The sequence below is a fragment of the Nicotiana sylvestris genome, chromosome 8 (genome assembly GCF_000393655.2).
Source record: "Nicotiana sylvestris chromosome 8, ASM39365v2, whole genome shotgun sequence".
NCBI lineage: Eukaryota > Viridiplantae > Streptophyta > Magnoliopsida > Solanales > Solanaceae > Nicotiana > Nicotiana sylvestris.
Genome location: NC_091064.1, coordinates 27,558,075 through 27,574,335, shown reverse-complemented (window position 1 = coordinate 27,574,335; position 16,261 = coordinate 27,558,075). Strand labels below are relative to the sequence as shown.

Genomic DNA, 16,261 nt, shown 5'->3' with positions numbered 1-16,261 from the left:
CTCGAGTTCGGACGAGGGGGGGGGGTGATGACGAAGACGCAGACAAAGCCATGGGAGGCAGCCATGAATGGGGTTAAAGGTTTTTTTTTCCAGTTTTTCAAGAGGAAAGAAGAAGGTGATGAGATGGAGGGAGCTGGAAGTGGGTTGTTGTCGACGGGGGGGGGGGGGGGGGGGGGTGCGACGACGATGGGAAGGTGTGCTCGTGTGAATGTGTTGACGCAGCTGTGTGTGTGTGCGTCGATGAGGAGCTTGGAGGTGGAGGGTGATGAGGCTTGGTGAGGGCAGCCATGGATGCTTGGTTGGAGCTTTGGAGGAGTTTTGAGTTTGGGAAGAAGAAAGCCAAAAAGGGTGGGGGCGGATAGTTTTTAGGTTTTTTAGGGTTTTTTGGTTTGTCTTTTGACAAAATGAAGAGTGGGTCTTGGGTCAATGGGTTAATGGGGCGGACCGGGTCGACCCGTGTGAAGTGGACTGGGTCGTGGACAATTGTTTGGGCCTGGGGTTGAAAATTGAAGAAGTGGCCCAATCCGATTTTTATTTGTATTTTTGTTATCTTTTCTTCTTTTATTTTCTAAAACTAAATTATAAGAATACTTAAATTATTATTAAGAACTAAATTAAGTTATAAAAGCGCAAATTAACTACCAATAACAATTAACGCACAATTAAGTAATAATTAAGCATAAAATTGTTCATTTGGACATTAAATGCTAAAAATGCAAAAGATGCATATTTTTTGTAAATTTTTTAATTTTGATAAAACTAATTTAATTACTAACAATTATAGAATTAAATCTTACATGCAAATGCGACATATTTTTGTATTTTTTATTAATTTAGCAAATAAACAAACATAGACAAATACAAATAATAATCCAAAAATGTCACAAAAATACTCAAAATTGCACACCACGGAAAATCATTTTATTTTGCATTTTTTGGGAGTATTTCTCATATAGGGCAAAAATCACGTGCTTACACCAGTTGTGAGGGATTTTCCCGATGTGTTCCCTGCAGACCTGCCGGGCATGCAACCGGACAGGGATATTGATTTTGGTATTGACCTGGTGCCGGGCACTCAGCCCATTTCTATTCTGCCATATCGTATGGCACCAGCAGAGTTGAAGAAATTGAAAGTACATATTCAGAAACTCCTAGATAAGGGGTTCATTCGGCCTAGTATGTCCTCTTGGGGTGCACCAGTTTTGTTTGTGAAGAAGAAAGATGGCACGATGATAATGTGCATTGATTATAGGCAATTGAACAAACTAACAATTAAGAACAAGTATCCTTTGCCTCTCAATGATGATTTATTTGATCAACTTCAGGGAGCGAGGGTGTTCTCCAAGATTGATCTCCGTTCGGGTTATCACCAGTTGAAGATCAGGGATTTAGATATTCTTAAGACTGCTTTCAGGACCGGATATGGTCATTACGAGTTCCTGGTGATGCCTTTCGGGCTGACCAATGCCCCAGCAGCATTCATGCATTTGATGAACAACGTGTTCCGGCGTTATCTTGATTCGTTCGTTATAGTATTCATTGATGATATCCTGGTGTACTTGCGTAGTCAGGAGGAGCACACAGAGCATTTAAGAGTTGTGTTGCACAGATTGAGAGAGGAGAAGCTTTATGCAAAGCTCTCCAAGTGTGAGTTTTGGCTCAGTACAGTGGCTTTCTTGGGACATGTGGTGTCCAGCGAGGGTATACAGGTTGATCCGAAGAAGATAGTGGCGGTTTAGAGTTGGCCCAAACCGTGCTCTGCCACAGAGATTCGTAGCTTTCTTGGGTTGGCAGGCTATTATTGCAGGTTTGTTCAGGGATTCTCATTTATCGCATCGCTCTTGACCAAGTTGACTCAAAAGGGTGTTTCTTTTGTATGGTCGGACGAGTGTGAGGAGAGCTTTCAGAAGCTCAAGACAGCTTTGACCACAGCTCCAATATTGGTTTTGCGATCAGCTTCGGGTTCATATACCGTGTATTGTGATGCTTCGAGAGTTGGGATTGGTTGTGTATTGATGCAGGAGGGTAGAGTTATTGCTTATGCTTCTCGTCAGTTGAAGCCCCTTGAGAAGAACTACCATGTTCATGACTTAGAGTTGGCTGCTATAGTTCATGCCTTGAAGATTTGGAAGCACTACTTATATGGCGTATCTTGTGAGGTATTCATTGATCATCGCAGTCTTCAGCATTTGTTCAAGCAAAAGGATCTTAATTTGAGGCAGAGGAGATGGTTGGAGTTTCTTAAGGATTATGATATCACTATATTGTACCATCCGGGAAAGGCCAATGTGGTGGCCGATACGTTGAGCCGAAAGGCAGTGAGCATGGGGAGTTTAACATATATTCCAGTTGGGGAGAGACCCCTTGCAGTTGATGTTCAAGCCTTAGCTAATCGATTTGTGAGACTAGATATTTCTGAGCCCAGTCGGGTGTTAGATTGTGTGGTTTCTCGGTCTTCCTTATATGATCACATCAGAGAGCACTAGTATGATTATCCGCATTTGCTTGTTCTTAAGGACAGGGTTCAGCATGACGATGCCAGAGATGTGACCATTGGTGATGATGGCGTGTTGAGGATGCAGGGCTGAATCTGTGTGCCCAATATGGATGGGCTTAGAGAGTTGATTCTAGAGGAGGCCCATAGCTCGCGGTATTCTATTCATCCGGGTGCCACGAAGATATATCAGGATTTGAGGCAGCACTATTGGTGGAGAAGAATGAAGAAAGATATTGTGGGATTTGTAGCTCGATGTCTCAATTGTCAGCAGGTAAATATGAGCATCAGAGACCGGGTGGCTTGCTTCAACAAATGGTTAATCCCGAGTGGAAGTGAGAAAGGATCACTATGGACTTTGTGGTTGGACTTCCTCGGATTTTGAAGAAGTTTGATGCTATTTGGGTGATTGTGGATCGGCTGACCAAGTCCGCGCACTTCATTCCTGTGTGTACTACCCATTCTTCAGAGCGGTTGGCAGGGATTTATATCCGGGAGATTGTTCGGTTGCATGGTGTTCCGGTTTCCATCATCTCAGATAGAGGTACTCAGTTTACTTTGTAGTTTTGGAGAGCCGTACAGAGAGAGTTGGGTACTCAGGTAGAGTTCAGCACAACATTTCATCCTCAGATGGACGGACAATCCGAGCGCACTATTTAGATACTGGAGGACATGTTGCGCGCCTGTGTTATTGATTTCGGAGGTTCTTGGGATGAGTTTCTACCGCTTGCAGAGTTTTCCTACAACAACAGCTATCAGTCCAGCATTCAGATGGCACCATATGAGGCCTTGTATGGGAGACGGTGTAGATCTCCAGTTGGTTGGTTTGAGTCCGGCGAGACTAGGATGTTCGGAACAGACTTGGTTCAGGATGCCTTAGAGAAAGTGAAGGTGATTCAGGAAAGACTTTGTACAGAATAGTCGCGTCAGAAGAGTTATGCGGACCGGAAGGTTCGAGATGTGTCTTACAAGGTTGGTGAAAAAGTCTTACTGAAGGTTTCACCCATGAAGGGTGTTATGATATTCGGAAAGAGAGGGAAGTTGAGCCCGTGGTTCATTGGACCATTTGAGGTACTTAAGAGGATAGGGTAGGTGGCTTATATGCTAGCCTTGCCACCTAGCCTGTCGAGTGTGCATCCGGTATTCCATACGTCTATGCTCCGGAAGTATGTTGGGGATCCGTCTCATGTTTTTGACTTCAGCACGGTTCAGTTGGATGATGATTTGACCTTTGATGTGGAGCTAATAGCTATTTTGGATTGTCAGGTTCGGAAGTTGAGGGCAAAGTATATAGCTTCAGTGAAAGTGCAGTGGAGAGGTCAGCCCGTGGAGGAGGCTACCTGGGAGATACGGAGCAAATATCCTCATCTGTTTGAGGCTTCAGGTATGTTTCTGTTTTGAGGATGAAAGTTTGTTTAAGTTGGGGAGGATGTGACAACCCGGTTAGTCGTCTCATGAGTTACCGCTCTGTTTTCCCCATTTCAGCTCCTTTACGCTTCGTTATCCATGTTTTATGTGATCGGGTTGATTAGTTTGAGTTCGGAGAGGATTTTGGTAAGCAATGAGACACCTAGTCTCTTTTAAGAAGGCTTAAGTTGGAAAAAGTCAATCGGATGTTGACTTATGTGTTAGAGGGCTCAGATATGAGTTCTGATGGCTCGGTTAGCTTCGGGAGGTGATTTGTGACTTAGAAGTGCGATCGAATGGGTTTTGGAGTTGTAGAAAAGATTTAGGGTTGAATTGACGAAATTGATATGTTGGCAAACTCCGGTTATAGGCGAGATTTTGATATAGGGGTCGGAATGGAATTTTGAGAGTTACAGTAACTTCGTTGCGTCATTTAAGATGTTTGTGTAAAATTTCAGGTAATTCGGACGAGATTTGATAGACCTTTTGATCGAAAGCATAATTTAAGAGTTCTTGGAGTTCTTAGGCTTGAATCCTATGTTAAATTGGTGATTTGATGTTGTTGTAAGTGTTCCGAAGTGTTGAAAAAGTTTGAACGATGTTATGGGATGTGTTGGTACAATTTGTTTGAAGTTTCGGGGGTCCCGGGATATTTTAGGATGAAAATCATAGTTGTAGAAGGTCCAGAAGGGTTGCAGGCCCCGGAACTCACCCACGCGGTCTGCACAAAAATGAGTGCGCCCGCGGTGAGTGCTTGCGGACCGCACAAAAGCGGCCGCGGCCACGGTAGGCGTCGCGCGGACCGCACAAAAGTGGGCACGGCCGCGGTGAAGAACCTTCCCGCTTGTCCAACTTCGGAAGCTCATATCTTTTGAACTACAAGGAATTTTGAGGTGATTCAAAAACACAAGTTGTAGCTCTTCGTGTCTAGTTTCCAGAAAGGTAAAACTATTGAAATTTGGACATCTTTAGAAAAGGTTATGGCCAAAATAGTAAAGCTTGTCACTGTAGAGGAAGGCCTGTGCGGCCGCGGTCGTTTTTGCACGGACCGCACTGGCTTGTGCGGACCGCGGTCGATTTTGTGCGGCCCGCGGTAGCTGAAATCTGAGGGGTACCTATAAATATGAGGTTTTGGGTTTATTTAATATTTTGACCTAGAGAGCTCGGATTTTGGCGATATTTCGAAGGTTTTTCAAGAAATTCATCGGGGTAAGTGATTTTAACTCAGATTTGGCTAGAATACATGAATCTATCACTTAATTCATCTCGTGATTTGGGATGGAATTTGGGAAGAAAATTGTGAAACCTTTCAAAAATGTAAAATGATGATTTGAAGGACCAAATGGTATCGGAATTGGATAATTTTAGTATGGTTAGACTCGTGAGGGCATGAGGATTCTGAAAATGTAAATTTTACCCGATTCCGTGACGTGGGCCAGGGCTCGGGTTTTGCTAATTTCGGGATTTTTGATATTTTTTGAATGTTTTTGCTTGGGCTATGTTCCTTTAGCATATTGTGACCAATTCGTTCTGATTTTGGATAGATTCGACGCGTGTGGAGGCCAATTTGAGAGGCAAGGGCATATCGAGCTAGAGTTTTGGGAAGTTTGAGGTGAGTAATGATTTTAAATGATGTCCTGAGGGTTTGAAACCCCGGATTTGCACAACATAGTGCTATAGTAAGTTGAAATGCACGTTGTGTGACAAGCACGAGGTTCAATGCTATGGGGATTGTGACTTGATCCATCCCGAATGATATTTTACTACATTTTTTGATTGAGACATATACTTTATTATTGTGAATTGGGCTTGTTGCCATGCTTTGGGCCTTGTGCCGAACTGTAGAACCCTTAGGGAATTTTTGACTGGTTTTCCTCACTTATTTTGTTAAAGAATTTATATCCTAAGTCATGTTTCCAATTGTTTAAGAATGAAATGAACCAAATTTTTGAAATGTTAATCATAAATAGAAATAGATATGAGGGCTGAGATCCCGACCGTACATTATGCCCGAGAAGCTATGATTTTTAAATGACTGAGAGGGGTCAAGGACCCAATAGTGAGGATATTTTATATGATATGGATCGGGTTGCACGCCGCAGCAATTACTTATATGGATCGGGCTACACGCCGCATCAGTTATATAGCGCTTGGGCTGAAGGAGCCCCTCCAAAGTCTGCACACCTCCAGTGAGCGCAGTCGAATATTATTATTATGGATCGGGCTGTACGCCACAGCGATATACGGATCGGGCTGCACGCCACAACGATATATATATATATATATATATATATATTGATTCGGTTATCTTGAGAAGTATATGAATTGAGAACTGAGGATAAGAACGAATAAATGAACTGAAATGCTTGAGGAACTGATTTATACTGATTATATCTGTTTTACCTGGTTTAAAGAATTTCACATGATTTTCTCATTCACTGCTGCTTAAATGATTTTATTGTTTTGATATAGAACTGCTTAGTGCCTTTACGTGATTTCATATTGTCAGCCATTATTTATTGTTATTACTCACTGGGTCGGAGGACTCACATTACTCCCTGCACCATGTGTGCAGGTACAGGTATTCCTGAGGCATAGAGCAAGCTTTCCTGCCGTTTTGTTTTTATCGGAGTTATCGAGGTAGCTGCATGGCGTTCGCAGACCCGATTTCTCCTTCAACCTCCACTTATTATTCCGCATTTTAGACATATTTTGGTATTAGATTGTTGAAACCTTGTATTAGAGGCTCCGACTTGTGACACCAGATCACTGGGCTATTTCACAGAGATTTTTCGTGATTATGGTTTCCGCACATTTCATCTATAAAAATTCATACTACTATTCATATTAAGTTGGTATTAAATCCCGAAAAGTGGTATTGAATTATAAAGAAAGAGATTGTGAGGTGTTAATTGGTCGGGCTTGCCTAGCATTGTGTTGGGCGCCATCACGACCGGGGTTGGGGTCGTGACAGCTTTCTACGCCTACTATTTCTATGTTGGTTACATTTGTCGTGTCCCTTTTTCTCGCGAAAGAGGGTTTTGGCATGTGACAACTCTTTTAAATGGAGGAGGTATTAAAAGAGAAGAGCCGCCACCTAACAATTTTTAAGATGCGTTAAGGCAACTATTAATGAATTGGTACAAATTTAATGATTAAAATGATGCAACTACATTGGTCTATATTAAACGACTAAGAGTAGATAACAAGTACGTAAAGGAGGGTGGTCCTATGTTTTTTAGCCTAAAGGTTTACCCCGTGCAACATAAATAGTATTTCGCAACTCCCTTAAGGCAGGGGTTGCTCATATTATTCAGCAACCACAGTCTATCATCTCCTGCTACCTAATTACTATGTTGAAGTTATTTACTTAAAGGCGTGATAATTCAATTATAAGTCATGTCTTATGTGTGCACTACCCGTCTCATGTGTATCGTCCATGAGGCTTTAGACCTCTATTTGGGAGGTTCTAGACTTACTTAGGCTGCTCAAAAATGATAAAACTAATCGTGCATATAAAACAAATAGAACTGCACATAATAGCAATGTGTGACTCATGTTAACCTCCACATATAAGAAAAGAAGTTGCATACTGATTTTTCAAATTAAGCAGTAGAACATTTTGAACTTAAGACTTTGAGTCCTTTGATCCTATAGGCATGATCTCTATATGATTCCAGTATCAAACAGGTAATACTGCATTGTTAGGCTAAAGTATGGACAAATTAAATCGTTGTAAATCCTATAGACATGGCTTCTAAGTGATTCAAAATTTAGCAATATACAGGAAACGAATTTGCAAATCACAAACCTATAGGCATGATTTCTAGGTTATTCACAAAGGATAGTGAAATGACACCAGAACCATGAACTAACAACGCTGATTTTAGAGACAAGTTCCTTAGGTAGGTGATAATGTCCTAGAAGTATGATATCTAATAGTTGGCGATTGACATTGATTTTATATAGTTTTTATTGTAGGCATGCTATCTAGATGAGTAATACAAATGATATGGCCAGCTGATTGATTATTAAACCTATAGGCATGAGCAGAACAATGATAATTGAGACAACTTATACATTAATCATTCGAAGTCTTATAGGCATGGAATCTAGGTAAGTAGAGTATTGCATTGCTATGCCCTATAGTCATGTTATCTAAGCAAACACAGTACTAGAGATTGGTACATCAGATATTTGAAAGAGCATATGTTTAAGTGATATGTGTGAGAGTGACTCCTATAGGCATGCTTTCTACTCATGAAATCAAAAACATCTAAAAGCAAATAGCGAATAGACCACATAGATCATATAGGTATGCTTTCTACCCACTTATGCAAGTACTAGAATGCCCTTTTTTCCCAATTTTACTAAATCCCCAATTTTTTATAAATTATTATAGTCCCAAAATAAAAATAATATAGGTTCAAATATTGCAAATTGAAACGATCACAGGCCCAATACATAGAGCAGGCCTAAAAGAATATAACCCAGTAACACCTGGGCCTTCAGCCACCTTCTCCTTTTACAAGAGCAGTGAACCCAGGACCCAGCATGTTTCAGAGTGAGAATATATCAGTTATAAATTGGGTCCATACACAATTCATACCAGGCTTGAAAGGGGAAACAATACATGATAACCAATTGACAGCCTAAAGTCTATAGGTAATAGTCGTAATTCTTAGAAGCTAATGGAATAAGATTGGTTAAGCAAGAGGGCTTGAGCATGCCAACTGGGCAGACAACTTTGGCATAACAAGTTTGACATAGAAGAACTAACAACATGTTGATCAAACATTCGATAAACGGAAAGTTATAACATACATTAGGAAGGTTGAAGAGGCAAGTCTATAGAGTTAATCAAGACAAGCACACACATATGCTAATTTCTCAAAAATCATGTTTAGTCTGGGACATTAACCAAAATGTGAGTGAAGATTTTAAATAAGTGAGCCTTATTCGAAACAATCATAGTTAGAGGGATATGCAGTTTCACATGAAGATGACCATAAGCAGCATAGCAACAAACTAACTACATAGTCTACTATACACAACAGTTAAGGGGAATGAGACAAGCAGGCATAACCCTTCGTACCAATTACCTAGACGACAGAGAAACTAACATAGCAATTTGCCCTAGAAGTCATTCTAAACCAAAAATGCAACAAAACTTAAATAGAAACATGCCTTAGTTAATTAATACAACCTTAGATATCTATCATATTGGGAAAGAGGAGCTTCACAAAGTCTAGAATACAAACATAACAATGCAGGACCTAGTAGAGAACACACATTGTCTAAAATAATAACTAAGGAAGCTGGAATCTATTCCAATAATGAAAGCATCTCAGATGTATTGAAACCTACTGAATTCGACTAATAGAGAACATAGAATTGCAAGGAATTATAAAACAACTTTATAGAAGTACAGTATTAGGGATTCATAAACAATAAAGAAACTGAATCATAGTTACAGATTTTGAACAACATTAGCACATAGAACACACATGTTATAAAACAAACAAAAGGAGAATAGTTTATATTATAAGAGTCAAGGACACTAACCAGTAGCAAAATTAAATGAGCAAAAGAATAAGGAGTTAAGAATACTAGTAGCAAGGGAATCCCATATCCCCGATGCTTAAGAGTTCACAAGAGCCTCGAGAAGGGCTCCGAGCATTGCTTGCACCAAAGGAGGTTGTTTTAACAATATTATGGCCTTGGCTTTCAGTCGGCCAAGGATCCAAGGGTTTCAGAAAATATTCAAGTGTCTAAGTGAACGAGTGATATAAGAGTATAGTGAGTGTAATAGCAGTGGAATTAGGTCTTTCTCGAGGGAAAATTGGGGAGGGGTTTATATAGTCTTCAAATTGGGCGGACGAACATGGAAAATCATCAGTCAAATACAAGAAAGGAAAGAATATAGCACATGCAATCAAAATCAGTAAGGAAAAAGGAAAATCTCAAACCCTAGTTGTGACCAATGGCCTTGAATCGAACCAGTAATGCAAGATCCAATGTGACGTGTATATAGATGAAAGTTCGTCCAGATCTTCACAAAAATCAGAGTAAATCAGGTCTATTCTAGAAAGGCATTTCTTATCAAAAATGGGGTAAGAACTAAGTAAGACCACAGACACGCACATGCGTATCACAAAATAGGTAAGTATATCATGGATTGATTCCATGTTTGGATTAAAATCGGAGAGGATCAAAGGTAGAGCGGCTAGGGTTTCTCAGAGATGAGTGGAGTGGATAGGTTTCAGAGGCGGCTATAGGTGGGAAGTGATGATTAGGGTTTAGGGGTTGGGTTTATTAAAAGGGGAAATGAACGAGGGCCATTGATCTTGAGAGATCAACAACCATGATTAAAAAATGGAACCAGGCTGGTCATGGAGGTGGGTACAGACTGATTTTTAGTAAAGGGTCGTTTGGTTTGGGCTGGGGGTTGTTGGGATGAAGATTTGGGCCAAATTTGGTCCGAAATTGATTTAAAAACTGGGCTATAATTTAAATACACAAAATTTATCAAAGGATAAATTTCAGATCAATAAATGATAAAATTATTGTTTAAGTAGAAAAGTCTTAAAAATAATAGCTTAGTATTGTAAAAATATAGGGAATGATAGTTTAGCACAAATAATGTAATCACAATTATGTGTAAAATAGAGGTTATTACTGCAAAATTAGGTAAATAACTAAGAAATTTAAATGCAATCCTGTAAAAATGAAATACAAATGTTTAATACATGTATGTGGGTATAAATAACAAATTTGGATATTTAAGTCATAATAAATAATTTAAGGGGATAATATTTAAATAACTTAAATGCTAAAAATTAATTTTAAAACTCTAAAAATTGCGGAAAATTATGAAAATACTTGTATAAATCTTGTAAGTAAAATAATGATGCAAAAATGACATTTTGACAAAAATATGTACTATATGAAAGAATGTGAGGGCAAAATTGGGTATCAACAACTGCCCCTCTTTACCTGGGAATGTTGATAGAGTTGTCGGGTAAATAAATGATGACCAATTTCGGCCGAATGGAGTGGGGAATGATGTGATTGAAAAAATGGGGGCCGAACCCTGATTCATGAGTTGCCTACATACCCCTGGTGTTACGGGAAGCATGTCGTTCGTAGTTCTTGATCCAACGACGAACAGAACCAACGTAGTTGTTATAAGAATGGTCGTATATTTTGAAAAGGTTTCTTGGGTAAGATAGTGTTGTAAGTAACGAACAATTTTAGGCGGAGTCATGAATGCAAATTTTGGATATTATGGGCGTATAAGGCATATATTCGAACAGTCGTAGAGTAAAAGGTAGTAAATTGCTGATAGTCAGTTACGTCAAAGAATATGAACATTGTGAACGGAAACTAGAGCGAAGATTGCTCCCCGTTTGTAGGACGGTTACCTCCCGAATTACCTACAAAACTGAAAATACGGTTCATGGGAATATATATGGGTTACTGCGACAATTTTAAACATGATGCAAATTTTCTTTGGACCATGAAGGTTGTCTCTGGACGATGAGGATGATGTCCTTAGACCATGACGTCCTGGGCCATAAAGAGTATGATAAGGGATTTGCAGGCCATGAAATGGTGTCCTCGGGCCATGAGGATGATGCCTTTGGACTATGACGCCTTTTAATAATGATGTATAGTTTCAAGAGATCCTCAGGCCATCGAATGGTGTCTCCTGGCTATGAGTATGGTGCCTTTGGACTATGATGCATTCAGACAAAATAGCGTTATTTCAGCCTATAAAGTGCAAAGAGATGATGCTTAGTTGTATGCGAGGTTGAGACAAGACAAGGCTTAGTCTTACATGAGGTGATGGCAGTGATTAGCCCTATGCGAAGGAAAGGGATAATGATTAGCCTTATGCAGTGTACTGGAGATAATGTTTAGTCTTATGTAAAGAAAGGAGACAATGCTTAGTCTCATGCAAAGAGATGGAGATAGTGCTTATTCTTAGGCAAAGGAGGGGAGACCATGCTTAGTCTCATGCCAAGAAAAGGCAGTGCTTAGCCATATGTAATTACGGAGGCAATGCTTAGCCTCATGCGAGAAGTAGAGACAGTTCTTAGTCCCATGCAAGAAAAGGTAGTACTTAGCCTTATGCAATTACGGAGGCAATGCTTAGCCTAATGCGAGAAATAGAGACAGTACTTAGTCTCATGAAAGGAAAGCCAGTGCTTAGCCTTATGCAATTACAGAGGCAGTTCTTAGCCTCATGCAAGAAATGGAGACAATGCTTAGTCTCATGCAAAGAAAGGCAATGCTTAGCCTTATGCAATTACGGAGGCAATGCTTAGCCTCATACAAGAAATAGAGACAATCCTTAGTCTCATATAAGGAAAGACAGTGTTTAGCCTTAGGCAATTATGGAGGCAATGCTTAGCCTCATAGAAGAGATGGATACAATGCTTAGTCTCATGCGAGAAAAGGTAGTGCTTAGCCTTATGCGAGAAAAGCAAGGAATAGCTGTGAGGGAGTAAAATATTTCTTAGCTTGATGTGTTGCGTTTGGCAACTTGTTGTATGAAGATAGTGATTTTGCTGTGTGTATATATTTGCGTATATTCCTGTTGTGTTTATTGTGCCTGTATTCATATAAAAAATGTTTTTGAAAAATATGTATGCATTTGACAAATTATTTGTAAAATGTAATTCTTTAAAATATATGATAGTGCGTGAGATAAAATAATTTAGATGAACCGATGAATGTGATGCATTTTACAGACATTGCAAGCTTCTTGCTTTAGAATATTGAGGTTCCTCCTCAAAATTCTGCCCCAGTTTAAGTGCATACTCTTGACAACATGTTCCTTGGCTGTTCTATACATGATAAAGTTTGACGAACTCGCAATCTTGCCCCAGTTTTTGATCATGGAGAAATGAAGATTTTATTAAGATGTGGCCGAACCTACAGGACTGCCTACATATCCCCTCTTAAACTGGAATCAGGTCAATCATAGTTCAATTACATCAAATGAAAAAATGCAAACAATCTCAAGCATAGTATCTCTTAACTGCGTTTGAATTGATAGGTTTTGGTCAAATCTCTTTGTCCATTTCTACAAGTATAAGTGTTCCTCCTGTTAGTACTCGATGAAACAAGTAGGGACCTTGCCAGTTGGGTGAGAACTTCCCCTTGGCTTGATCCTGGTATGGGAAGATTCTCTTTAGCACCAATTGCCCCTGTGTGAATTGCTTTAGCCTGACCTTTTTGTTGAAAGCTCTTGCCATTCTATTCTGGTAGAGTTGATCGTGACATATCACATTCATTTTTTTCCTATAAATGAGAGCTAGTTGTTCATAGCAGCTTTGTACCCATTCTGCATTGCTGAGCTCAGCTTCTTGTATGATTCTTAGAGAATGGATTTCTACTTCGGCAGGAATAACCACTTCAGTACCGTAAACCAGTAGGTAGTGAGTTGCACCTGTTGATGTGAGAACTGTGATATAATATCCAAGGAAAGCAAATGGTAGCTTCTCTTGCCATTGTTTGTAATTGTCTACCGTTTTCCTCAATATCTTCTTGATGTTCTTATTGGCAGCTTCTACGACTCCGTTCATTTGCGGCCTGTATGATGTGGAGTTCTTATGCCTGATCTTGAATGTTTCACACATGGCCTTCATCGGATCACTGTTGAGATTGGCGGCGTTGTCAGTGATGATTGACTCTGGTACTCTGATCCATCAAACAATATGATCCCAAACAAAATCTGCTACGACCTTCTTAGTTACAACTTTATAAGATAAGGCTTTAACCCATTTTGTGAAGTAGTGTATGGCCACTAGAATGAATCTATGCCCATTTGAAGCAGTGGGTTCTATTAGGCCGATGACATCCATATCCCAAGCAGAGAAAGGCCACATTGAGCTTGTTGCGTTGAGTTCATTGGGTGATACTCCTGTCATGTCAGCATATATCTAGCATCGGTGACACTTCTGAACATACTTGATGCAGTTTGTTTCTATAGTCATCTAGAAATACCTTGCTCTTTATATCTTCTTGTCTAAAATAAAACCATTCATGTGCAGTCCGCAAGTTCCAACATGTATTTCTTCAAGTAATCTGGAAGCCTCCTTAGCGATAGCATACTGTAGTAATCCCAGATCTGGAGTCCTTCTATACAGAATTCCCCCGCTTTAAAAGAAATGGTTGGCTAATCTTCGAAGCGTGCCCTTCTGAGTATGGGTAGCAGTCTCTAGATATTCTCCCTTTTCCAGGTAGTTCCTGATATCGTGGAACCACATATTTCCATCAATCTGTTCTTCAACATGTGCACAATAAGCTGAATTTTTATGAATTCCTATTGGGATAGGATCAATGAAACTCTTGTCTAGGTGTTGTATCATGGAATACAGAGTGTCTATCGCATCTACGAACTCATTCTAGATCCTGCGAACATGCTTGAATTCTATCTTTGTGAATATCTTGATCAACTCTTGTACATAGTGCAAATATGGCAATATTTTGGTGTTCTTCGTAGCCCATCCCTCTAGAACCTGGTGCACCAAGAGATCTGAATCTCCGATAACCAGTAGCTCCTGAACATTTATGTCAATGGCCAATTTAATCCTAAAGATGCAAGCCTCATATTCTGCCATATCATTGGTACATGGAAACCTGAGTTTTGCGAAGACCAGATAGTATTGGCCGGTCTCTGATACTAAGACAACTCTGATACCCACTCCTTTGAAGTTTTCAGCTCCGTCGAAGAACATTCTCCAACTATCATATGCCTCGGTGATATCTTCTCCTACAAATGATACCTCTTAATCGGGAAAATACATTTTCAATGGTTCGTATTCTCTATCTATGGGATTTTCTGCTAGATAATCTGCCAATGCTTTCCCTTTGACTGCCTTCTGAGTTATGTAGACGATGTCAAACTCGCTCAATAATATTTGCCACTATGCTAACTTACCCGTGGGCATTGGTTTCTGAAAGATGTATTTTAGTGGGTCCATCCATGATATGAGATATGTGGTGTATGCACATATGTAATGCCTCAACTTCTGAGCTATCCATGTCAAAACATTGCAGGTGCATTCCAGCAAAGAGTATCGGGCTTCGTAAGGCGTGAATTTCTTGCTCATATAATATATCGCATGCTCCTTTCTTATAGTTTCATCATGTTGTCCCAGAACATAACCAAAGGCTCCGTCCAATGTGGACAAATAAAGTAGTAGAGGTTTTCCTGGTTTTGGTGGGACCAGAACAGGTTGTTTAGTTAGATACTCCTGGATTTTGTTGAAGGCTTTCTGGCATTCTTCAGTCCAGCTTGTTGCAGCATCTTTCATCTGCATCTTGAAGATTGTGCTATGAAGCGACTAATGTAATTAAAACACCCTAAAAAGCTCATCATGTATTTCTCATTCTTCGGAGGTGGCAAGTCCAAGTTAGCTTTGACTTTTGATAGGTCTAACTCAATCCCTCAGCGGCTGACGATGAATCCTAAAAATTTTCCACCAGTGACTCTGAAAGCCTATTTTATAGAATTTAGTTAAAATTGTACCACCGAAGCTAGTCGAAGAATTTCTTCAGGTCTGCTATATGATCCGAACTCCTTTTAGATTTGATGATAACTTCATCCACGTACACCTCTATTTCCTTATGTATTATATCGGGGAAAATGGTTGTCATGGCTCTCATTAGGTGGCTCCAGCATTCTTAAGGCCAACCAGCATATTTTGTAATAGTATATCCCCCACGCTATGATGTAGGCTATCTTTTTAGCATCCTCTTCATCTATCTAGATCTAATGGTACCTTACGCAGCAATCTAGAAAGGATTTGAGTTCATGCTTGGCACAGTTGTCAATTAGTATGTGTACGTTGGGCAACGAGAAATCATCTTTGGGACTTGCTCTGTGTAGATCTCAGTAATCAACACATACTCTAACTTTCCCATCTTTCTTTGGAAATGGCATAATGTTTGCCAACCAAGTTGGGTATTCGAACACTCTAAGAACCTTGGCTTTGATTTGCTTGATGACCTCTTCTTTTATCTTCAAACTCATATTCGTCTTGAACTTTCTGAGCTTCTCCTTTACCGGTGGACACATGGGATTAGTGTGTAGCTTGTCAGCCACTGTGGATGTTCTCAAACCAGTCATATCGTCATAGGACCATGCAAATATGTCTTTCTACTCTTTTAGGAATCTAATGTACTCTTCCTTCTCTGATGGTGATAGGTGAATTCTTATGCGTGTTTGCTTGACCGCTTCAGAATCCCCTAAGTTTTCTCCAAATTAGATGTTGGTTTGTTTTCAAAGTTTTCCACATATCTGAGGATTTCCTCGTGTATGATATCATTTTCCAGAACCTCTGAATC

At 39.9% G+C, this 16,261-nt stretch overlaps 1 protein-coding gene across 1 annotated transcript; it reads right to left on the bottom strand.

The window, feature by feature from the left end:
- Positions 1-12,972: 12,972 nt before the first annotated feature.
- Positions 12,973-16,043, bottom strand: LOC104249031 (uncharacterized). Its single transcript, XM_009805402.2, has 5 exons — positions 15,825-16,043; positions 14,853-15,258; positions 14,431-14,684; positions 13,733-13,851; positions 12,973-13,609 (listed from the first exon to the last, which is right to left on the bottom strand). The coding sequence occupies exons 1-5, from the start codon at positions 16,041-16,043 to the stop codon at positions 12,973-12,975; spliced, it is 1,635 nt and encodes a 544-aa protein (XP_009803704.2).
- Between the last annotated feature and the right edge of the window lie 218 nt (positions 16,044-16,261).